Raw genomic sequence first — 26,315 nt, 5'->3', positions numbered from 1 at the left:
TTTGTGTCTACCCAGGCATATCTTGTCATTTAGATACTCAAAATAAATTCAAGAATTAAAGACCTTAGCACCATGGAACTGTGTACACTGTGATTGTCTCCTTGGAAGCAAGGTATCATAAATGGATGGATTTCTTGATCCATACAATTATTTTTATTCTAGCCATAATTCAGTTTGGTTAATAAAAGGATAATGCCGGGGGGTGGATGAATTTTCAAGATAAAATTTTGAATTTATTAATTTCTTCAGTATTAAATATTTTATAGCATGATTAGAAAACCCCCATTGGCAGAATGAAAAAAGAGCCAATTTTCACTGATGATTGCTCTCCCTAGTACCCTTGAATATTTATCCTTGTGCCTTAGTAGTTGATGATTCTCTAGAGCACTGTTTCTCAAACCTAGCAACTTGAAGATGTGTGGATTTCAACACGCAAAATCCCTCAACCAGCATGCTTGCTGGGGAATTCTGGGAGCTGAAGTCCATATATCTCAAGTTGCTAAGATTGAGAAACATTGCTCTAGAACAATCGAACTCCAGACTAGAGGTAGGAAGAGGTTTGTGAAAATAATCTCTCTCTTTCTTTTGAGGGAAACATTCAAATGTTGCTAATGGAAAAATACCTTGAATGTAACCCAATGTCTATCAATGAATTTATTTTTTCACCCTATTCACCTTTATTCAACCTATTACTTTTAATTTGAAACACCTATAATTAAGCTTTTAGTGGTCTATGTCCTACCTGAGCATGTGGTTCGGTAGCATGTAGATGGATATTTGATGAAAGTGTTCCTCCAGCTTAATTAAAGAAGCCAATATTGAAGAAAATGAAACTTGGATGAGTTTGTATTTGAAAGTAATGAAGCAAGAATATTTACTTTAATTAAAATATTAACAATAGAATCATATATCACTGTATAATTTTTTTTAAAAAAATAAATTTCTCCCAACATTTGTATCTGCATAATTTCTGAAAAACATCTGGAAGATTGGAAAAAAGTAACATTTTAAAGAAGGGTAGCTATTTAAATCTCCATAGTCTTCTAATCCCATTGATCTTGGTATCACAGTTCATTTGAGGCAGCCCAAGAAATCCAAAGTATATTTATTAATACAAATGTCATGTTCTAAACTGTTTATTCTAACAAAACAATTCTATGCCAGTTCAAAATACTTTCTGTCTTTCTCTTAGGCAATGTTAGTTCTTCTATGTCTATACATATATTCAATTATATTATTATAAAATTATTATCATTATATCATTATAAAAGATGTATGTATGTGCACAAGTGTGTGTGTGTGTCTGTGTGTCTGTGTGTGTGTACATATAAAGAGTGGCTGGATAGTATAGCGGTTAGAGCACGGCCTTTGACGCAGGAGACCAGGGTTCAGATCCTGGATGGTACCTACCTTACCAGTAGAGGTCCTTGGGCAAAGACCCCCTAACACTTCACCTGCCTACCTCAAATATGAGAGTGAGACAAACTAAGAGAATCATGCCAACTCGGACGTTGCCTAGATTAACAAGGTCCGCGCCAGATGTTGGGGAACCAGGACAATCTGATGATAAGTGGGCTACTGGAACAAATCATACATGAATGAGACAAGAGAACTTGGAATTGATGGAATGCTACTACAACAGTAGACCTAATGAGAGGGGATATATGAAAAGTATGAGGGAACTATGGAAGGACAGAAGACCTACATCCACACTAACTGAGAAGCAGCTAGTTACCCAGAGCTTCAACATAGTGAAGAGGAAGTTGCTCTCACAACTTGAGATAGACCAACTCCACATTACAACCCAGACTCAAGCAGACCTGGAAGAACAACTGGATGTGCAGCCAACACCTGAAGCTGGAACATCACTGCCACCCTCTTCATTACAGAATACAGCAGCTGATATGAGACATAGGATCATAGATAAACTAGCTACAGTCAACCCTTGAGACCAATTACCAAGGATCCATGGAGAAGTACCATCAGATAGTATGCTAGAAGATGCCAATAGAGCCCTCCAGACAATCCCTACTACCACCACAACTCAAACCAATGAACTGGTATATGCTACAGCTGCTGTAATCCTGGAAATGCTTGGCTACACAATCAAGAAGAACAGCAGTACATACCCTCCCTGGAAAATGAGATTGGAGGCTAAGATTAAGGCAATTCGGAGAGACGTCAGTCAGCTGGTGGAACTACAGAAGGGTGTGGAGATTAAGGATAAGACTTGGCTACTGAAAAAATACATGGGCCTGACTCCATCTGAAGCCTAGAGACCACTAAGCAAAGGCTCACAGCACTGGGTGCCAGGCTAAGGAGATACACTAGAGAAGCAGAGGCCAAGAAGATAAATGGCCTGTTCTCCAAAGAACTATCCAAAGTGTACTCCCAACTGCAGTGCAACTACACAGTAACAGCAGAGCCACCAGCAGCAGAAACTGAACAGTACTGGAAGAACATATGGGAGAAAGAGAAGATACATAACACCACTGGAAAGTGGCTGCAGGACCTGAAAGCAGACCACACAGCAATCTTCCAGAACAGGAAACAGTCACCATCACAGTAGCAGACATCCAACAGTGGGTCAAGAATGTGAAGAGCTGGACAGCACCTGGCCCGGACATGATCCACACTTACTGTCTAAAGAAACTAACAGCAGTGCATGAATCCCTAGCAGCACAGATGAACCATCTGCTAGCAGCAGGCTGCCACCTAAACTGGCTAACACAAGGAAGGACAGTACTAATCATGAAAGATCCTCACAAGGGAACAGCACCATCCAACTACCGGCCAGAAACCTGCCTCCCCACAACATGGAAAGTGCTATCAGGCATCCTAGCCACCAAGCTACAAGACCATAAGGGCCAGTACATGAGCATAGCTCAGAAGGACATTGGGAACAACTCCAGAGGCTCAAAACACCAGTTGCTTATAGATAGAGCAGTCGCCCAAGACTCAAGGTCTAGGCAGACCAATCTGAGCACAGCCTGGATTGACTACAGGAAAGATCACTCATGGATCTGTGAATGCCTGGCACTGTACAAAGTCAACAGGACACTAAGGACCTTCCTCAAGAACTCAATGGGACTGTGGAAGACAACATTGGAAGTCAACTCAAGACAGCTTGCACAAGTGGCCATCAAATGCAGCATATACCAAGGTGATGCACTGTCCCTGCTGCTGTTCTGCATAGGTTTAAACCCCCTCAGTCAGATAATCATAAGGACTGGATATGGGTACAAGTTCAAGAGTGGAATCACCATCAGCCACCTCCTCTACACAGATGACATCAAGCTGTATGCTAAGAGGGAACAAGACATCGACTCACTGATCCACCTGATCCACCTGATCCACCTGATCCGGATCTACAGTGAGGACACCGGGATGTCATTCAGACTGGAGAAGTGTGGCCAAATGATAGTAAAGAGAGGGAAGGTAGTTAAGACCAATGGGGTGGAGCTACCAGCAGGCCACATAGCAGACATAGAGACCAGCTACAAATACCTTGGTATCCCACAGTCACATGGGAACCACGATGAGGAGGCAAAGAAGACAGCAACATCCAAATACCACCAAAGGATAAGACAGATCTTGAAGAGCCAGCTCAATGGGAAGAACAAGATCCACACCATCAACGTGTACGCCCTGCCAGATCAGATACCTTGCTGGTATAGTGAGCTGGCCAAGGCCAGGTGGGGTCTGATGAGTGTCAAAGCCACTGTCCTGGATGAAACCCAGAGCATCCAGGAGTACATCACTAAGATGGCATCCAAAGATGAGTTGCTGACAGAATGCCTGAGGCAGCAGACAAGGGAGGAAGTTCAAGTGGAGGAAGTACCATAGCAAGACAAGCTCCTGCATGGGATATACCATTGACAGATACCTAAGGTGCCTGACATTGGGAAATCCTATCAGTGGCTGGAAAGGGCTGAATTAAAAGACAGCACTGAGGCACTGATCATAGCAGCACAAGAACAGGCACTAAGCACCAGATCCATAGAAGCAGGGGTCTACCACACTAGACAGGACCCAAGGTGCGGATTCTGCAAAGAGGCCTCAGAGACAGTCCAACATATAGTGGCAAGCTGTAAGATGCAGGCAGGAACAGCATATACTGAACGACACAACCAAGAAGCTGGCATTGTGTACAGGAACATCTGCACAGTGTATGGGCTAGACCCACCCAAGTCCAGATGGGAGATTCCACAGAAGGTCATGGAGAATAACAGGGGTAAGATTCTGTGGGACTTTCAGATCCAGATGGACAGGCAGGTACTGGCCAATCGATCAGACATCATGGTAGTAGACAAGGACCAGAAGACAGCAGTGGTGATAGATGTAGCAGTGCCAAGTGGCAGCAACATCAGGAAGAAGGAATATGAGAAGCTGGAGAAGTACCAGGGCTTGAAGGAAGAACTAGAGAGGACGTGGAAAGTAAAGGCCAAAGTGGTCCCAGTGGTAGTAGGAGCACTCGGGGCTGTGACTCCTAAACTGGGAGAGTGATTCCAACAGATCCCAGGAACAACATCAGAGCTCTCTGTCCAGAAGAGTGCAGCGACATTTCAAATTATTTCTAAAGAACAAATTAATGAGACAGAAATCTCTATCACAGGGGAAGAAAACTTTCAAATAATTGAAAAACAGATTTTGGCACAATAGATGCTGGAACATTGGGTGAAGTTTGCTCTTTCTGCCAAGATACTTGGAGCGCTAGTAAGGAAGGAGTAAAATATTTTTGAAATTCATACAAAATTCATTTTTTTACTTCACAGCATGCACTTTTCATGTACCATGAGATGAACAGAGAACATACCAATATATCTCCCACTGATAACCACTAAAGTTTATGGGATAAAGCATTATGTATTTTAAGGGAGTGAGGGGTAAGCTGACTTACTTGTAGAAAGGGCAGAGTGATGTGCGTACAACATTACTGCTTTTTGATCCCTTCCAACAGAAATAGTTTCCAACCAGCTCTTTTACTCTCTCAAGTGTTTTGCGTTCACAAGGGTAAGATTCTGCCCTGCAGCCTGGCGCAAGAGGAAAGAAGTCAGAATCAGTATTAATTGCCTAGGATAAGACGTTTAAGCACACCAAAATGGCAGTGTAACAAAACTGCAGAGCTTTGACCTTGCATGGATAAATCAGGTTTAATAGCTTTCATCCATAATGAAGAGTGTCATTTAACATCTTGGGAGAGGTGTTTGTCTGAATTTCTGGGGAGCAACTGCCAGTCAAAGCAGGTAAGATTGGCTTAGATGTCAGGTAGGCGGAACTGATTTAAAGCAATTTTTAGTGTTTGATGACTGACCACTTTGTCCCTTGGCAAGTTATTTCTCTGTTTTGCAGTAACATTTTGATTAAATGTTAATAAAAGGTTAAGTAGAAGGAAATGATAGATTACTCTCTGTCTCTCTCTCTCTCTGTCTCTCTCTGTCTCTCTGTCTCTCTCTCTCTGTTATACCTTCAGGTCAGAACTACTAGGGCTATCCAAAACTTTAAAGTCAATTCAGTCAAATTTCAGAATTAAATCAACTTTCTAAACAGAAATATTTTTAAATCAATTAGGAAAATCAAATCAACTTGATTTTCTGAATTAATTTGAATACTCCAATTATATCAATAATCCAGATTGAATCAGTGTGCATACCCCTATTATTTATAAAGTTTCAAACTGACTAATGGACTTATATACTGTATATATATTGGGAAGGATCATATTTTTATCACAACTTTTTTCAACATGGCATTCTTCTGGTGGATTGGATTACAGCTCCCATCATCCCCAGAACAGTAGTCTGAGGTTATGGGAGCTGTAGCCTGGTACTAAGGAAAGCTATTGAGCTAAATTGTCACAATGCCTGGGGAGGGTATCATTACAATTGTAGTCCAAGACATCTGAAAAGCACCAGCTGGGGAAGAAAAACCTAAAATTCCCTTAATAAATCTTATTCTGAAACAAGCAGGATGACTTCATTCTCACCCAGACATATGTCTAACAACCCACCCCAGAATCAGTCTGTCTTTTAGATTGCGTGATATATTATTTTTTCTTCTTTTAAATGAAGTTTGTTTTCATTTCTCTTTATTATTTTTAAGGACTTGATTTATTAATACTGAGTTTCTTTAAGATTGTCAACTGCTCTGGGCTCCTCTGGCAACAAGAGCGGAATAGAAATAACATCAGTTTTGCAAGAACTGAAATGCAGATAAGCCCTTAGCTAATACGTAGGGCAATCATCTTTATTTCTGCAGGGTTTATCACCAACAGTAGCTGGGTAGTGGGATTTAGTGTTAATGTTTATGTTGCCTTTTTAGATGTGTACCAAAGCAGTCAGCCAATTAACGTCCAAGTGTCTTGCCAAGATCCAGGAAAATGCAATTTACAGTTGCAATAATGAATTGCCATTTATAATGGATTAAACATTCTGTACTCCTGGATACTGTAACCTCAGAAACCAGCATGCAACCTTTCCTTCATTATCAAACTTTACACCCTCAGGCATGTTCTGTTGGCTTCTTTACTACAGATTTTAAAGAATAAGTTGGGAAAGGCAATGGCAGCAGTGGCTCGTGACTCGAGCTGCTCTGCCAGAATTTCTACATGCCTGTCTGTTGAAGAGTTTGGAGCCAGGCCTCACGGGCACACACACTGGCCCCTACTGTGCTGCTGTAATGGTTCCTCTGCTACCTGGTGGGGAAGCAACATCTGGCACCTTTCAAGCAGGGCCCATCAAGAACCATGCTTGGCCCATCTTCCTACCTGATTGCACAGAGGATATCAACCATTGGGAGTTTTCCACAGTGTTTGTTGCTAGTGGCTGTTACCAGGTAAACCCACAGCAGGGGGGTAAAAAGTCTGTGGGCAGGAGGGAAGCATACCAGCAAGGACAAAGAGCGAAATCATTTATTTATTTATTTATTTATTTATTTATTATTTTATTATTAAATTTATATGCCTCCCTTAAATTAAATTATAAATTTAAATCATTTCCCCAAAAGCTCCATCCAACTTACTGCCATCCCTAACCTACCCATACTTCCCTTTTGTATTGCTTTATTACATCAATATGCCAGACTGGTGCCCACAATCACAAACGTGTTAGCTAAGAGGATGAAGGTTTTGCTAGAACTGAAAATGTTATTTATTCATGTATTAACTTTTTAAATGGGCCCCATAATTAAGAGTATTCTGGGCAGATTTTTAATTTGTAAATAGAGCAGGAAAGATAGAAGAATAAAATGTGTAAAATCCACTATCGCAGCTTAATGCAAGCACGATATAATTAAACAAGAAAAAGAAAGAAAGTATAAAAATGTCTGGGAGAAGACAAATTTCTTAGCTTGGTACTGAAAAGTTATCCATGCAGTTACCAACCTAATACATCATTGCTGTTTCCCCCCCACTGCTTCCAAGCTCTTAAGAAACTTCCAAACCGATGCCTGCTGACACTATAATTAGAAGGCATTACTTACTGCAGCTATTCTATCTTATCCTCCATAATGGCTTTTTTTCAGAAAGAAGAAAGTAAGAAGTGGTAGGAAAACCACTGGCTGCCATTTCCTTTCTAGAGTCAAATCAGAGCTGTTGTTCTTAACCTTTAAAGTCTAAAACAGCATAGGGCCCCATTATCTAATGGCCAGGGATCTCAATAGGAACCAATATGCTTATTCAGATGCGCAGGAAAAGTCATTCTGAAAATATTTCTGTTTGCAGAGATCCACTTGTTGGCTACACAAGAAGAAATTGCAACCAGTACTTATACTTTCTGGTAGCTTAGCAATGCATACCTTTTAAAAATTAACTTTCTAAAATATTTGTAATTATTTTTAATACCTGAACCTTAGAGATGAAAAGGGTCATTTTGGCCTCTGAGCACAATCTTCTGCTTAATAGAGGAATTCAAATGAAAGCATCTGCCTTGGTTTTATTTAAACCTAACCAGTAACTTAAACACATCCAGTCATTTGGAGCCCACTTTGAGTAATTGACTCCAATGTTGAATTGCTTTTGCTGTTGATTTTTTTTCTACGTTCAGTTGGAATCTGCCTGCCTGTAACTTAGATTCAATATTCCATGTCCTGCACTCTAGAATGCCATTTTAATTCAGAATACTCCTTTACCATGTTATGCTGTTTTAATCTTTCTTAGCTGTTAGAAAAGCCATACAAACTTTTTTTCTCCATCAAACAAAAAACTGTGGGAAGGTTGCAAAATACATGGTAACATCGTATGGAATCTGCTCTTAAAATTCTTTGAATGAATCCAGATAGTGAGACAATAGAAAACAATAAAAAGTTCCCTTATCCCCATAGACAATCCCCCAACCCACCAAAGAGTCCTAAAAGCTAATCTTACAGCCTCCCAAAGTCTTGAATACATTAAATTAAATTATACAGAGACAACAGCTTTATGAAAAGATGGCACAGTGAAAACGTAGTTCTTAATTGAAAAATGAAAAACAAAGTACAATAAAAACAGAAGGTAAGTAACACTTAATCTGAGTGCCTAAATTAAACTTTCAAATACCCAGAAATGCAGCATCGCAGATAGCAGAGAGTGTAAGTGTGGTATAAAGCCCGTTGGAGGCATCATCAGTGTCTTCTGCAAACAGTGTGTAGTGTTCCACTGGTTCACTTGCTAGTGCATACAATTCTTCCCACCTGCATAGAAGCAAATTCAGTACAACAAAAACTTTCAAAAACATATCATATACCCTTACACATACAAAGCTTCGTTCTACAGAACTGAATCATTAATCCCGCTTGTTGGCCTAAGACTCATGGCGTAAGACTCATCAAACAGCATTATCTTGGTTTATTTACAACAGACAAATACATAAACTGATTACAATCTTTAAGCTACTTTTTTTCAAGTGGGAAGCTCCATTTCACAGCTAACACCTGTTCCTGTTCTTTCTGGCTTTTCCTTTGACAATGCAGGGCACTGTTTGCTCCATCTCCTAGCTACTGTATTAATTGGCCTTCTAAACTTTCAACTGCAACAAGTCCATACACAGTGGATCATCTTTCCCTTCTTCAAGGATGTGCATGCCAAATCTTCTATCCACTGCAGGACTTCACTTCAGTCTTTGGCTGTCATGTCATCCCATGTCAACTCACCTTGGGAAGTTGACTCCAATTGCAAACACTGCAATACCCCTTTCTTTTAACTGCTTGGCTAAGGTTGACATGTTGCTCTGAGACCTCCCATCAGTTAAGATGATAAGGATTTGAGGAACTGATGAATTTCTGCCTCCACGGAATCCTTGCTGAAGAATGCATTTCAGAGCAAGCCCAGTTTCTGTTCGCCCACCTCTGAAGCAAGGAAGGCAAGCATTAGGAAAGTTGCAGGCACTCATTTTTGTTTTCTTAGCTTCCAACAAATCCCTTATTAAACTGTGAACATGACAGAATATAATTTGTTTCAAAAGTAAAGAGGAGATGAAATATTTTATAAATATGGAACACACATACACCCACTCAAATATTTTAAACAGCTTGACAAGCTAATGGTTCATTTTTTATGGAAGAAACCAATACAAGTACCCAGGATCTCTCTATTAAAGATATGGGTTTGTTATGATGATGGCAATCTTAATTTCCCTGACTTTAAACAATATCATTTGGCTGATTTGTTAACCTTAATTATTCATTGGATTAAAAATGATACTATCTACCATTGGGGGCTCAACTTGAGAGCTATTACTAAGCACCTTTGAATTCCTGGCAAGTTCCTGGTTCTAATCATATTGAGAATTTGGTTATTTTTCCTGTGTTGAAGGTGGCCAGACATATTGGGATTAACTGGATGTTTATCCTCAAGAAAGATTTGAACTTTGGAGTAACTATTTAAAAATGGGTGATAATAATTTGCAGGGGGGGGAGAACATGGGCTGGAAATGGAATTATTACTGTTAATCAGTTAATAAGTAATGATATCTTTAAAGCTTTTAAGATTTTGTAAATGGAATATAATCTACAAAAATGGCTGAATAGCAATATATACAGCTAAAACAATTGTTATATCCATTCTTTAGCCGCAGTGCTCTTATGGCCATTGAAAATTCAGAAGTATTGCAGAAAGCATTCATTAACTAAGTGGACAATCTATTACTATCCTAACTTTTGTGTGTGTGTGTGTGCATGTGCGTGCGCCTTCAAGTCAGTTTTTGACTCCTGACGACTGCCTGGAAAAGTCTCTGCAGTTTTCTTGGCAAGGTTGTTCAGAAGTAGTTATCCTAACCTATACAAAACTAAATTTTAAAAAATTGGACAATATATAAAAAATTTGGACTAGAGAATTGGAATATGCCACATTACCCAATAAATGGCTTCAAGTTTTAGGGAATTTTAGATACGTCTCATATGATTTAAAAACTTAGTTGAGAAAAAAATGCTTTTTCCTTTCTGTTGGATCTCTCAAAGAATGTTTTTAAAATGTTGGTTGTCATCATTTTTGTGCTGAAGGTGTAATAAATTTGAAGGAACATTAGTGCAAATGTTATGGACATGTACAGAGGTAATTCCTTTATTGATTAGATAATACCCTGGTGAAATCAATTTTCCAAATAGGATTTTCCATGCATTTTTCCAGAAAATGAAAATAAGGGGAATTGGAAATATAAGAGGCATCCTATGCATAAAGAGCCTCTCCAAATCTCTCTATGATGTTTTTCTCTCCGAATTCATGGAAGCCTAACCCTAACCCTAAGTGGATATCCATCCAAATAGGATTTTCCCATGCATTATTCCAGGGAATGAAAAAAAGGGGGATTGGAAAAGTAAGGGCCCCCGTGCATAAAGAGCCTATCTAAATCCTTCTGTGATGTTGGCTTTTCTCTCCAAATTCTTGGAAGCCTAACCCTAACCCTAAGTGGATTTCCATCCAAATGGGATTTTCTCATGCATTTTTCCAGGGAACTAAAATAAGGCAGATCAGAAATGTAAGAGGCCCCCCATGCAGTTTTTAATCTCCATCCTTCCTGTTCTAATTAAAATCTGAAAAAGCTTGACCATGGTGTCAAATAATGAGATCTGGATAAATTATCATTTTATTAATTCAGATATGATAACTGATAATCAGCATCTGTGAACATGGAAGCAAATTCACATGAACATAGAGGTAAATTCTGTCACAGAGAAGGCTATATTTGTGTTGATGTGGCAGATTTTAACAGCTGTCAGATGTCATTTGTAAATCAATTTGAGATAGGATCCTTTGATTATTGCTGGTCATTTTAAAGGTATTTTTTAAAAACAGAATTCCATTTTAGTACCGGAATTGATATCTGAATCCCTCATAATTCATAGTTTTGCTTGGCTTTATTTAAAAAAGAAAATACAATCTCCCACATTCATTATAAATCAGCAACTCATAAACTTTGGAAACTCTATCTTTGGTCTTTGGTGCATTTTTTTACACATTCCTTTTCAAATAAGATTTAAGCTATCCATTAAAGTCGATTAACTTTGAATATGAAGTATCTGTAGCCAAGTTTTGCTTTTTGTTTCTTTTATTATAATAGCTTTCACTGTATTTACAGTATAAATAACACTTATTCCTCCATGTGTTATTTATAATTTTACACTTTCTACTCTTTTATCATTTTAATTTTTTAAAATAACATTATCTCCCTCTCGTTTCCTCCAAGTGGGAATGACTGTTTGAGGCTCCTGGATGGCAATAAGATGGAAATAGTTGCAATGAGTCATTGCTTTAGGCCACACTGATAGCTATTTCCAACCCAAGAGCATCATGGCATACACCGTTGCCTCAACCCAGGAGGACACAATAGTTTCTTCTACCCAGTTTCTTACATTGATTTGTCCTGCTCTTCTTTTCTACTGCAGTGAATTGTAAGCTTCAGTGACGCTTCAGGATGTAATGCAGAAAGCAGAGTGAATAGATACGAGAATCAAGGAGAGACATGCAGGAGGAATTGCAGCTGCCTTGCTTTCCAAAACAATGATTAGTTTGAAAGGGAAAACATCTACTTGACAATCATATTATCCTTGGTTCATATCTATTATAACAGGAAAAACAGCTACTTCCTGTAGAGAAGAATGAGGTCACATAGGAGGTAGTTCACTCTTGGTGAATGTAAGACCAGATAGTTATTTGTAGGTAAAAGCCTTTCCTTGTTACTGTAAAGATTATACATTCTGAATAGCAATGCATACAGTATATCCATCTAAAAAACACAGGGTACCATAATTATGCAAACTTCATGAATCATCCTATTCCCTCCTTGAAGGAGTTGCTGGGTTCCAGCAATTGTTAAAGGTCCAGTGCTCAGCCTGCAGGTGTGGTTTCATATCTATCCCCAGACTTCCTCTCCAACACAGGATGAAAGTCAGCTCTAGGAGTCCCAGAAGTGCAATTATGGGAAATCCATCTGGATTGTACCAGCTGATTAGGAGACTTATCAGCAAAACATGTTGGCAGCCATAGAGCTTTGTATTGTTCTGCTTAACCAACAAGGGATCTAGATTACAGGAAATATGAGGGAAGAATGAAAATGCTAAGTTGAGTTCTGTGTTTATGGTAGAACCAAAATGGAAAACACTTCAGTGCTCCTGGGACTTCCCACCATGCTTTACATTATGCAGATCCATATTTATATATATAGATATGAATAATAAAAAATGCTAGGATCTTTTGCAAGCACTGTATATCATAGCAAATTGTGCCATGTGCTAGATCATAGTGACAAAATTCACTTAAGAATATCAACAAAAAATTAATCAAACTTCCATTATGTCTTTTGAAAGGCAAGTTTAAGTTGTTCTAGTGAGTTGCTTGATTATAATGCTGACCTGAGAGTCAGAAAGCTAACTCTAACCCTGTATCTTGAATTCCCACTGTTTGCTGATTCCAGGGGGGATTCTCCTATTAATTCTACTATAGCATATGATGGACTAGTCATGAATTTTGATAGTTTGTCTCAGCGACTTCCTTTTGCTCCTGCTAGCATGTGTCTGTTAGACATGCATCCTTTCCAGAATGTTAACATACTGTATGTTGAATAAAGTGCAGGAGTGATGCCAACAAATATATAAGAACTAGAACACCTGAACTCTCAAATAATATCACATACAAAAGAGAGTATCAATAAAGGAACAGACGAGAGATCTCACCAATGTCACTTATAGGAATATGATCAGAGCGTATGCAGTTTTTGTGGGAAAAAATGATAACACTGTGCTAGGGAATTACAAGAACTTTCTAGCATCTTCAGCCTTGCTTGGAGTCTATGGAAAAATATATAAATCTCCTTTTATAACAAAGTGTTCTTCCCCATGGCACAGAAATGAACTTTGAATTTGGACTATGCTTATTCATTTTGAAAGAATGAACTTAGTTCCCTCCACCTTTTATTTCCTGGTGTATTCAGTATTTGATCACATTCTTGCCTTGTGGTGCCTAATGCTTTAATCTACACATTTCTCTCGGTACCAGCTTGTAATTCTTAGTGCTCTAAACTCCTGCCAGAATTGTCTTTGAACTCTTTTTTTTTTTAAGTTTCTCCTTTATTCTCTCCCTCTACTGCGTCATTCTCAAGTTCCATGTCAGGAATGCATCAACAAAGTTGCAGTAGCAGCCATGCCTTTCCTGGCCAGCTGCATTTTGTCAATGGTCATAATTTCCTATCTCCAAAAACCTAAATCCACTTAACAGTTGAGTTAAGAGGTGCATTCTTTGATAATGTCTCTACCTTAAAACAGTCTTCCAAACCTGATGTATTCGAACTATAATTCTTAGAATTCTGGGAAGTTCAGTCCCAATCCATTTGGAGATCACCAGGATGGAAAAAACTGCATTTTATCATTATTCAATCAGTAGCTGGATATGGAATTCTGGTTGTCAACCCAGCACATCTGGAGTTCATCAGATTGGGAAGTTATCTTAGAATGTTATGCAAAAGGTTTGCTTATAGATGAAGGAGCTTTCTAATTCATTTATTAGAAAACTCTTGGATTTTAAATTTACCAAGCTCTCAGGGTATTTTTTTCCATCCGTGCATGTTCAGTATAACCATAGAAAAGCTAAAATGCACATCCATTTGTGAGATGTCGTTAACATGCCACTGGAAAACTGCCTTTCTGAGTTGTTGGTATCAATCATGTATGTTGATGCATGTGGTGAGCATTGGTGGCTCATATGGGTTCAGACAAAGAGAGAATAAGGTAGAGTTGGATGTAGTATGTACACATATCATTTCAATGCAATTTCTGGTGTTCTTTATCAATCTCAAAAACAGTCCTGTGGTTCAAATGTGGCAACATGACAGTAGTGTCTAGGCTAGAAATGTCTCCTTTTAATTAATGTAACACAATAAACAAAAACATGGAACATTATAGAAACCTATAAAAATGATAAGCTCAATGGATAATCTGGAGAAAGTACCTAATTCAGGTCCATCAGAAAAATGGGAATATTTATGGCTAATGTGAAGTAGGATGGATAGTGAAGAGATCATGTGGTATAGTGGTAAAAGTATTGAACTAGGACTAAGGTCAACCAGCTTTAGCCATGGGAGCTAACTGGACGATTTTGGACCCGTCATTATCTTTATGCCCAATCCACCTTACAGAAGAAAGATTGGAAAAGAAGGCCTTGAGCTTCTGGAAGAAAGGCAGTATACAAATCTAATGGGCCTTTTCAGTTACATTCTCTAGTGGATGGATTAGCTATGAAATACTAATTGGTTAAAATAATTTTCATCCTCATATTCTAATCCTAAATACATTCATCTTGTTTGATGGAACTTAACTTGGAAGTCAGTATCTTTAAAACTAAATTGTTAGAGACTACGCACTAAAAGCCAGAAATATTTAAAATTATACTCTTTGCCTTAAAAGATAACTAATATAAGTTGATAGGAGAAATTATAAATTTATCAATCATTTGATACAAAATTGAAATGTTGAGTAAACTTAGGGAGAACTCCATGGTGATATGACAGGGCATCATTCTGAATTGGAAAAACTCTCTAAGCAGTGGCTGGATGACTATTCATCTACAGCGGTGAATTTCTTATATTACATGACGTTTGAGCTCACCTAATGCAATTGTATGATTCAGTGACCCAAAGTAAGAGTCCAAATACAAAATCTATCTTACTTGAACACAATCTTCTTGAGTTGGTCTTTTATCTCGTCTTTGGTGAAGTATGCATCCAGTGAGAATTCCAAGTGAGGAGTGTTGCTGAACTGTATTGCCCCCACTCTAACCTGAAAGGGTAAGGTAAATTTCAGGTGGTCTCAATATGCTGAGCTATGGAAAATAAGAAATAAGCAAATTAAATCTCTTCCCCTCTTCAAAATTTCCTTTGCTTCTGATACTTTCCTATCTGTAGCCTATGCTAAATACCTTTCCGAGATTTTCTATGGCACAGAAGCCAGGCTGCAATTATACACAGCTTATTAGGTAAAGGGTGCACGCAATGGCCAATTTGGTAGATGCATGTTATATATTGGCCAATCAGGGATATCTTTGATCTATTTTAGTTTAAAATTTTATTTGAAACAAATGCTCTCTCAGGGTTGACTTACTAAATAATTCATTCCTAATCTAAAAACATTACATAAAAATAGAAGTGAATACGAAGATGCAAATGGTAAAACAATAACTACTATGCAGCAAAAAAGGAGGAAAGAGAAAGAAAAGAGTACAAATAACATTAATTAATTTAGAAGTCTCCTTGAGGAATAACAACATTATTAAAATGTTAGCCTATTAACATATTCAAAGGCATGGAAAAATAAAAATTTCTCTAGTCCATACTTCATCAGGGAGCCTACACAGAGTACCTAAAATTAAGTTTTTTCTCATTATCCAAATTATTGGGCATCGTATAACATAGTGGACAGAAACATCCAAGCTGTGTATCCAAGGATGGCCTTTCAATTCCTGACATGAGGCAGACTGACACATAAGGCAAGGCATGGACAGGCAGCAGTGTTAGACTGAGAGCATAATGTGCCCCCCCCAACAGTTCATTCTACATAACAAAATGATATAAATATATTGTAATATCTAAAGCACAGCCACATAAGCAACTCAGCAACACATTTAAAAATCATAATTTAAAAAACCGACTCAGTTTCAAGTCAGGTTATACCGAATCTTTTAAACAAATGAATTGGGGATGAAGGCCAATTGGTAAGCTATGATATAACACTGGAATGATTCATTAAATAAATAAATAATGAGAGGAAATGTTTTATTAGTATTATAATACATTTATATTATTAAGGCCACCAGAGCCTTCGGCAGTTGGACAGCCTTAACAAATCCAATAAAAATTAAAAATACATTTTAAAATTTATTTTAAAAATTATGCCTCACTGACCTAAATGGAGAACAGTACAAAAATACCCCCTCCTATACAACAAAACAGAGAGAGAAAGAATGAAAAATTTCAGAAACAGAACTGTTCTTTAAATTCCAGAATGGTTACTCACAGATCTCTAGGTTAGATTTTATCGCGGTGGTATTAGCTTGTGGAATATACTTACCTTTTCTGGACTGATGTCCAATGCATCACAAAGCTTGATTGTCAGATATTTTGACCTTTCAAAGCTTCCTTTGCCAATGCTATAGGATCCATCTAACAGAAATAAGATATCGACTGGAGCAGAGCAATTCATTACTGAAAAAAGACAGAGGCATTTTGTCATAACTGATAACAGTCACATTTTGAACATGCTGTGTTAAACTGGGGTTATGAAAGAGGGTTGGCAGAGAAAAATAAATGTGCATACTGAAAACAAAGGTTACTATTGATCACTCTTTTATTATAAATAGCAAGGGAAAGTAGGGAGAATCTAGCCATAGTTCCATTTATTGTCTAAAATGAAATTATAATGGTTCCAAATTATATATTCTCAACTGTCAGGTTAATCTAGTAGGTAGGTTTAGAAGACTACTTGCTATGCATTATTACAGTATATGCTATTTCATAGTTATCTTTAGCCAAGTGTTTTGGACCACTGTTACCATCATCTGTTCCAGTAGGTGGTAAAGGGTGGACACGCTCCAGGCCCCCTCTCTGAGGCAATATCATCTAATGGGACCTAGGAGACATGTCTTCTTTGTAGCTGTGCCTATCCTTTGGAATAAGCTCCCTTGACCCTCAAGGTTTGGGTAGCCCTAACCAACCCTTACTAGCTTTTCATAGGACTTTGAAGACCTGTCTTTTCTCCTGTGCATTAGGCCAGCATAGCAATTGAGCCTATCCTTCTGGAAGAGAGAGTGTTTCTTATGGCCAGTCTCAGCTGTATGCATATGACTGTGGTTGGCTATTTTGATTATATATTATTTTTTGTTCAATTTTGACTGTCTTTGATTCTTATTGATGTATGCCAGCCAGAGTCATATATTATGAGTTCGGCGGCCTCACGCATTTCTTAAATAAATAAATAAATCCCAGTTATTTCTCTCCTTATCACTCCTAACCATCACAATCAGAACTCTTGGAAATGTTAGGGATCATCAGCCTGGGCTTCAATTTAACAAATGTCCCCAGTCTAGTATCATCCATCCTCTCCCCCACCCCCACCCCAGCCTTTAGCTAATCTGGAGAGCACCAGGTAGGAGAAGACAGAACAATGTAGTTAAAAATAGCTCCCAGACAGTCTGCAACTTTCAGGATCAAGTTCTAAAACAGTGACAAACAACCCAATACCTTCCAGATGGTTCTAAGTTCAGACCCATAGCATAGCCCATGGAAATTGTGGAATCAGAGTTAAGACATCTGAAAGGCCTAACCTAAAGGATATGGAGATTTTATATATATTTCTTGTGGTTGAATGTTACTGCATTTTACTCTTCTAGATATTCACCCAGGGAAGTTTGTTATTGTGAGGACTAAAAATAGAACCATTCTGATAACAGTAGATGTTAAAGCAGAAATAGCAGCTGTCAGTCGCTAACTAGACCAAGATATTATTCCTTTAGGTGCATAACTAGTTTTCCCTCATGTACACAACGTGATTGTGTTCTTACATCACACTAAGTCATGGTTGACTGGATAAAGCCACAGTATCAATATCACTGTAAGCCATTAATTACAATTACAAACCAGAATAGATATATACAATACTGTACATTTATCCAAAACTAAATCAAATCATATTATTGTTTAACATAGTGGGGGGACCTCCATATACCCTCCCCTCAGCTTTTTAAAAGCCAAATACAGTATAATAGTTGTAAATCCTTTCTGGATTTAAAAGGTTTAAAGGTTGATTTAGCTATACTTCTGAGAGATCTGGAGTTTATGAACATTAAATTCTTTTGTATTACAATCCTCATACAATCTTCAGATTAGATATCTGAGCTTTGGCTGATATAAGCTTCATACAAGCATGAGGTTTTCCTGAGACAATATCCTCATATTACCTGAACATGGGCAAACTTGCTTGCAAAATAATTACTTGCTGCTGCAATGATTTATGCCTCAATTTAGAAACTTCATGTTTTTTAGAGATGAACACAAGATTGTCCTTTTTACAGGGAGGGGCCTGTGAAAACGTGCAAGGTACAAACATGCCTTAGAGAAATTGGTTTCGCAAAGACTACGTGCCCTTAACAGAAAAGGCTTTTTCAAATCATTTTTTATAAAAAGAAACTGCACAGGTACATAGGGAATAGGAATGTCAGTGGCTAAGGCAGGCTTCCTAAACTTGATGCCTTCTTTGTTATGCTAAGCTATCATCATTCTAATCTTTGATTTGTCAGATTTATTCATACTTAGAAGGCACAAAGAAAACTGCAACTATACTACAACCAAAGCTTCAGCTGGTCCAGACTGTAGCAGCATGTGCAGTCTTAGGCACACCATGGTACACCCATGTAACACTGCTGCTATGTGAGTTTCATGGGCTCCCAGTAGGCCAGTGTTGTCCAAACTTGGCCACTTTAAGATGAGTGGACTTCAACTCCCAGAATTCCCCAGCCAGCCATGCTGGCTGGGGAATTCTGGGAGTTGAAGTCCACTCATCTTAAAGTGGCCAAGTTTGGACAACACTGCAGTAGGCTGATGGGTGCAGTTCAAGATGCTGGTCATCATCTTTAAAGCCTTACATGGCATAGGATGAGGTTAGTTGTGAGACCACCTGTTTCCAGTGGTTTCTATCCATCTAGCAGAATGGACATGTTCTGGGTGCTGTAGGCAAAACAGTGCCACCTAGTGGGTCCCAGGAAGCATACCTTCTCTGTTATAGCACTTGCCCGATGGAACAGCTTCTCCACCTTAAATACAGACAGCCCTACTTTATTGGCCTTTCACAAGGTTGTGAAGTCCTGGCTCATCCCCCAGGCAATTTAATCAGGATGTCAGTATGAGGTCTCTGCTATGGGTATATGTGATTGGTGGTTTGGTGGTTTTACTGAGCCTCAATGTAGCTTTATTTGGTTTCTTTTGGTTTAATAGAATCCCTTGTTTTTATTTTGTTTGCTGCCCAGGGTTTCTTGGCTAGGATGGTTATATAAATTGGATAAATAAATAAAATAAATAAACCAAAATGTACCAACAGAAATGATCTCTTCTGCACAGTACATCATTATCCCTCCAGGATCAAGAGAAAAATTACTTTGTGATGTATATATCTTTGCTCGAAAGTGAAACAAGTCTATGGACTGCATAAAATGTGAAACAGAAATTCATAAATGTAAAAATAAGTTCCTCATCCCCATGAGAAGGCACATTTAATGTCCTAGAAATTTACCTGATTGATCACATTTTACTTACAACTACAGTGGGGCAAAAAAGTATTTAGTCAGCCACCAATTGTGCAAGTTCTCCCACTTAAAAAGATGAGAGAGGCCTGTAATTTTCATCATAGGTATATCTCAACTATGAGAGACAAAATGGGGGAAAAAATCCAGAAAATCACATTGTCTGATTTTTAAAGAATTTATTTGCAAATCATGGTGGAAAATAAGTATTTGGTCAATATCAAAAGTTCATCTCAATACTTTGTTATATATCCTTTGTTGGCAATGACATAGGTCAAACGTTTTCTGTAAGCCTTCACAAGGTTTTCACACACTGTTGCTGGTATTTTGGCCCATTCCTCCATGCAGATCTCCTCTAGAGCAGTGATGTTTTGGGGCTGTCGCTGGGCAACACGGACTTTCCACTCCCTCCAAAGGTTTTCCATGGGGTTGAGATCTGGAGACTGGCTAGGCCACTCCAGGACCTTGAAATGCTTCTTACGAAGCCACTCCTTCGTTGCCCAGGCGGGGTGTTTGGGATCATTGTCATGCTGAAAGACCCAGCCACGTTTCATCTTCAATGCCCTTGCTGCTGGAAGGAGGTGTTCACTCAAAATCTCATGATACATGGCCCCATTCATTCTTTCCTTTACACGGATCAGTCGTCCTGGTCCCTTTGCAGAAAAACAGCCCCAAAGCATGATGTTTCCACCCCCATGCTTCACAGTAGGTATGGTGTTCTTTGGATGCAACTCAGCATTCTCTCTCCTCCAAACACGAGTTGAGTTTAGACCAAAACGTTCTATTTTGGTTTCATCTGACCATATGACATTCTCCCAATCCTCTTCTGGATCATCCAAATGCTCTCTAGCAAACTTCAGACGGGCCCAGACATGTACTGGCTTAAGCAGGGGGACACATCTGGCACTGCAGGATTTGAGTCCCTGGCAGCATAGTGTGTTACTGATGGTAGCCTTTGTTACTTTGGTCCCAGCTCTCTGCAGGTCATTCACTAGGTCCCCCCATGTGGTTCTGGGATTTTTGCTCACCGTTCTTGTGATCATTTTGACCCCACGGGGTGAGATCTTGCGTGGAGCCCCAGATCGAGGGAGATTATCAGTGGTCTTATATGTCTTCCATTTTCTAATTATTGCTCCCACAGTTGATTTCTTCACACCAAGCTGCTTGCCTATTGCAGATTCAGTCTTCCCAGCCTGGTGCAGGTCTACAATTTTGTTTCTAGTTTCCTTCAACAGCTCTTTGGTCTTGGCCATAGTGGAGTTTGGAGTGTGACTGTTTGAGGTTGTGGACAGGTGTCTTTTATACTGATAACAAGGTCAAACAGGTGCCATTACTACAGGTAACGAGTGGAGGACAGAGGAGCCTCTTAAAGAAGTAGTTACAGGACTGTGAGAGCCAGACATCTTGCTTGTTTGTAGGTGACCAAATACTTATTTTCCACCATGATTTGCAAATAAATTCTTTAAAAATCAGACAATGTGATTTTCTGGATTTTTTTCCCCATTTTGTCTCTCATAGTTGAGGTATAGCTATGATGAAAATTACAGGCCTCTCTCATCTTTTTAAGTGGGAGAACTTGCACAATTGGTGGCTGACTAAATACTTTTTTGCCCCACTGTATGTGTTGGAGCTGGACCACATTTTGGAACGTTCAGGAATGTGAACACAGCATTTGTCTGGACCTCTTTAAAGTGTCTGCTTCTTTTCTTGGATCTGCTGCTTTAAAGAACTGATACAAGTGTTACACTTGTATTTCTGTAGGTATCCAACACTTTTTTGAACCAAATCAAAAGTGCTGCACAGCCCTACTATATATTTATGGAACCCAAAGTGGGAAATTTAAGAATCAGTTGCAAAGGGGAAGGGATAACTGGGAATAACAACAACAACAACAAAAGTAAGTATGTATAAATCTGCAGTGGAGAGAATAGAGTTATGAATAACTTCTGTATACAAATGAAATACGTACGTTGGCCAGCAGCTGAAATCTTCCCAATGATTTCTTGACTGACTTGTAGCTCTTGGATGCTCCATGATACAAATACTGCAACATCAAATAATAGTGGAGAGTGTCAACACTTACCAAAGTATTTCAAGGGAATCATGTCAGACCATCCTTTTCAAATGACTGCCAGAAATCACCACATCAGTCTGAGGTTTGTACCTCTTTGGGACAAAATAGTTTGCTTTTTCTTTCTTTGAAATAGCCAAGCATTTTAAATATTAGCATCCTTATTAACATGACTGAAAACTTCTTTTCCAATCTATAGTGAGGCTAAAGACTTTGATTTTATTCTGGAAAGGAGAACACAGCTACAAAAGAATGCAAGTTGTTACATAGCCTCAACGTTAATCAGTAACAAGAAATAGAAATTGAACTGAAAGATCTGATTTATCTGTACTACACCATTGTATAACTACAATCAGTCATTTCCTAGCAGTTATTATGTATTTGTAACAATTTTAAAGTTGATTAGATCTCTGTGTAGATGTTTTTGCATTATCATAATGCCTGCCTCTGGAAGATATATAGGAAGTCTGTAAGAAGAGGAAAAGAAAAATTGGCAGATTTGCTGTTTTAATAAAAAGAAAGAGATTTATTCCTGGAGAACCTTCAAAAGAACCCCAATACCTTAGAATTAACAAAAGGCTTGCATGTTCCTTTAATGGTGCTTGCTGTAGGGCTCAGTTGCTTGAATTGGAAGTAGCTCTTTGGTCTCTCTAGGTTTTATCACAGCTTCTGCTGTTGTGATATAATAGGAAGCAGAAAAACTGGTTTTATTGTCTTCAGTGAAAACTAGACAACCTGTTACCTGTTGGGTCATCGTTTCAAAGATATTTCCTTACCTAGAGAAACAGAATGACCACAGGCGGGAGCAACTTCCAACTTCCTGCTGGCTTCCCCATTGACTTTCCTTGTGGAAAGCTGGTAGGGAGCATTGGAAATTAGTTTTTCAAATTTCAGTCCCACCGGAGTAATGGGTCCTGGTCACAACTTTGCCAAATTTCAATTCCTGAGGTATACTATGCCTTGATCACCTCAGAAGAGTTGACACTTCCTGCCAGCTTCTCCATTGACTTGTGGGAAGCTGGCAAGGTACATTCTTCTTTCCACATATAACATAGGCTGATGCTGTTTCCCCTCCCCTCATGACCCTCAGCAAAACTCCGGTGAAGCCTCCTCCCTGTCCTCTTTGGCTGACCCACGGAACTGCCTGCCACTTTGCTGGGGGAGGGGAAACCAAGGGAGCTGCAGAAAACTGCACCCCCATTCCCCATTCCAGCATGTCCCCAAGAGCCACCTCCCTCCAGGGAGAAAAAGGGCTCAGCTGTTGACCGCCAGTGGCTCCAGCCAGCCTTACCTCACCAGCAGGCATCAGAGTCACTCCCTCGTCCTTCCCTCACTGCCCATCACTGTCAAGAGGTTTCAAATTTCAGCCTTGGTTCCAAAGCAGCCAATCGCTGCTTGCCTGTTGGCCTTGCCACCAGCCAACTGGGTGCATGGGCCAGAGGGAGGTGGGAAAGATGTCGGGAATATGCCCATGACAATCACGTGACCTTGGCTGACTGTGGCAGTACAGCAGTGTGGTGGTGCGGAAGCAGCCACAACTTTGCCAAATTTCAATCTCATCGGAGTAATGGGTCCCAGATTTTGGACGCATTCTGTAAGTTAATCCATTTGCAGTACCTTGGCTCAAAAACTGTTGCCCTATGATGCACTGTTTCATCCAATTGAAGGGTAGAAATAGACAAACGGACACAAGAGTTTTAGTAGTATATAGATGAGAAAGAATGACTTGGATCTGTACTATTGTGGACATGAACAGTTGGTGGCACTGGGTTTACACCAGGGATCGCATTTGTCTGCTACTCTAATGTTGTATTTTGGTTGAACATTAGCAAGTACCGGATTTATACCTAATATGACTCAGTATCTATGTATGCATTATTAATAGACACAGACCAAAGAAAGAAAATCACATACAGTGATCAGATAGTAAAATAAATGGAGACTCATTAAAAAATCATAAAGCCACATTCAAAGTTAATGCTTCCTAAATGGGATTGCCACTGAACTGAATTTAGCTACCTTCATGGAATAATCAGTGAATCAATCTGCTAATAAAAAATGCACTACCTCCACACCAGCACTTAGTAAGGAGAGGAGTTTTCAGACAGACAGTTAGAGAAAAAGGATACTCCAGCAACACCTGGGCAACTTTTTCCATGGTTTCATCCAAACATGACATAAATACTATGTGTTATCATATGTTCCCTCCAATACCACAGAAGATAACAAATCAAACCTTACTGGGGTGAAGACTCTCCTTCGAGGAACAGATAGGATGGTAAATAAAAATTTAGGGATAAAAAAGGCTCTGTAAATTAGGACTATTGTGATGGTTCAAGGCCTTAAGCCTGTCACTCTGTAGGTTCAGATCAAAGACTCCTTGTTTGACCTCTATAAAGGCTTTTTCAGGGGCAAGCATGATCGAGGATTGAGCTGAAAAATCACAACAGGCTAAATGCTTGGCTTTACTTTTTTCCCCAGAGATAAATTTACTGTCAAGAATGGCCTTAACTAAAGAACCACCCCAAAAGGCTAGTTTTAGCCAGATTTTTAAATGGCTAATTCTCATACAATCTTCATCAGAAGCAAAGCCAAGTTTCAAATGAAGTATGCTAGACATGCAACAAAGCACATAGTGCATGACTTCTTAAAAAAAAAAAAACTTGAATTGCACTATGTATGCTTAAGTCATAAGTGGAAAATTAATGGCACCCAAACTGAACAGCCTAAGGTTTTAAATACTAGGAAATCTACTCCCAGTCTTCTATAATGTGGAGATATCAATCTCATGACATTTCAGTCCATACCCAAAAATTCTCAATACTACAATTAATTTTGCTAGATGTAATAGACATAATTTTTTCCAACTGCCACCAAGTTATTTAGAGCAAAGATGCTGATCGTCCTATTATACAACAGCATAGTACATACTATGCTGCAAATTTTCAAAGAATTGAAACATCCAGATTTGTTCTCTGTAGATGCAGTCCTTCCTTCATACCCTGCCATAAACGGATAGGCATTTTTGCACACTATACAACACGCTAACATGTCATTCACTGCTATCTAAAAGTAAATGTTAAAAATTACCTTGGAAAAGCAGGAAAATGCAAACTGACTCAAAATGTATGAGGTTCATGATGACAATACTGAAAAGGGAAAAGGTATGTGTTACTATAAGTACTAGACACTTTTTTTGACTATGGTTTTTGTTTCTTATAGTTTGACATCAAATCAAATCAAATCAAATCTTTATTATAGTCACAGACCAGCATAAGGAGGGTGTAGTAATTTCACATCAGTTTGGTGAAGGATTTAAGCCTTCGATTCAAAATGAGATTTTAGCATCATTCCATCAAGAACAGAAACTTTTAAACACAACAAAATAAGATAGGAGAGGAGATTTTGACACTTCCAGTTGTATCTGTCAACTACATGTAAAATAAAAGATTTGAGAAGTATAGATATTCCTCACAACTACATTAATGTTCTTTACTTAATCCTTTGAGTTGGGTGGGCATAAATTGTGCTACCCCACAGCCTACCTTTACTACACATCAGCAACAAGGTCAGGAAGAGTTGCTGCCCTCACACAATTTAATGTGGGATAGCTGGCCACCCTTTCCTCTCTCACATAGCATCACCTTCAGCAAGAAAACCAACTACCAATTGCTCTACTGAATATGAGTGGGATGTGGTTGGGGGACTCTGGGTGTCCCCTCCCAGAGCAGCCAGCCATTTTATGCATCTACTTATTGCCATAAGACTATCCTTTGAGATAATAGTTCAGGGGTTTGGGGAGAGGGAACCAAAAACTAAGCTACCACATGGGCTAAGTCAAGAAGAACTATGTGGCTCTCTGGTTGGTTCAGGAAGGAACTGAAGTTATTAGTCATCTTGATGGAAAGATCATTGTCAAGCCTAGGCATTTCTACAGGCAGTCCTTCCTGGCTGGAGAGGTAGAATCATTGTTGGTTGGACAACTTGGGAAAATACTTTTGGCAGTCTGGGGAAAACAGGAAGAGAAATGGAGAAGACCAGCCAATTATCTGACACACAATCAAGCTTTCTGTAAGAACATTCATGACTCTAGTTTGTCCAATAATCATTAAGAACTGATTTCTCTTCTAGTTTACCCTCTTCTTCTCCCAACCTTCGAGCTTCATAGATCACTGAAAGAAGACAGCCCAACAATACACTTAGCTCCTTCTAAACAGAGGAGAGGCACACACTCTCACATAAAATTCACTTTCCAAACCTTTCCCTTTTCTGCAAATCAGGAAAGACTTGGAAAGATCTCAGTAGATGCTTGTTGCCCGCCCACCCACCTCCACCAGCTAGGCTAGTATTAACTGCATAATAGCCCTTTGATTCCCACAGCCAAGACCAGAGGGAAAGCCAGAATGAGTTCTGAGTGTTTTGTCCATGAAAAAAAGCCCAATCAGTTTCACCCAGCAGATCCACCTTCCCACCGCCAGTTCCACCTGATGCAGC

At 39.0% G+C, this 26,315-nt stretch overlaps 1 protein-coding gene across 2 annotated transcripts in view; it reads right to left on the bottom strand.

Annotated features, from left to right (window-relative positions):
• Window positions 1-26,315, bottom strand: part of VWA2 (von Willebrand factor A domain containing 2) — a 52,656-nt gene that overhangs the window by 10,915 nt on the left and 15,426 nt on the right. For both annotated transcript variants that reach the window (XM_025172389.2, XM_088132138.1), the window contains exons 3-10: window positions 24,912-24,970; window positions 21,720-21,794; window positions 16,528-16,661; window positions 15,131-15,240; window positions 9,127-9,321; window positions 8,534-8,667; window positions 4,901-5,033; window positions 743-798 (exon numbers count right to left, since the gene is read on the bottom strand). In XM_025172389.2, coding sequence (XP_025028157.1) covers window positions 743-798; window positions 4,901-5,033; window positions 8,534-8,667; window positions 9,127-9,321; window positions 15,131-15,240; window positions 16,528-16,661; window positions 21,720-21,794; window positions 24,912-24,960 — 886 coding nt within the window. In that variant the 5' untranslated portion in view covers window positions 24,961-24,970. The remainder of the gene's footprint in view (window positions 1-742; window positions 799-4,900; window positions 5,034-8,533; window positions 8,668-9,126; window positions 9,322-15,130; window positions 15,241-16,527; window positions 16,662-21,719; window positions 21,795-24,911; window positions 24,971-26,315) is intronic.

Source organism: Python bivittatus, unplaced genomic scaffold, assembly GCF_059951505.1.
Source record: "Python bivittatus isolate LINGU-HERP-01145 unplaced genomic scaffold, Pbiv_v1 ctg000980_np1212, whole genome shotgun sequence".
NCBI classification, from domain to species: Eukaryota; Metazoa; Chordata; class Lepidosauria; order Squamata; family Pythonidae; genus Python; species Python bivittatus.
The sequence above is the reverse complement of the archived record's forward strand: the minus strand, read 5'-3'. Positions and strand labels throughout refer to the sequence as shown.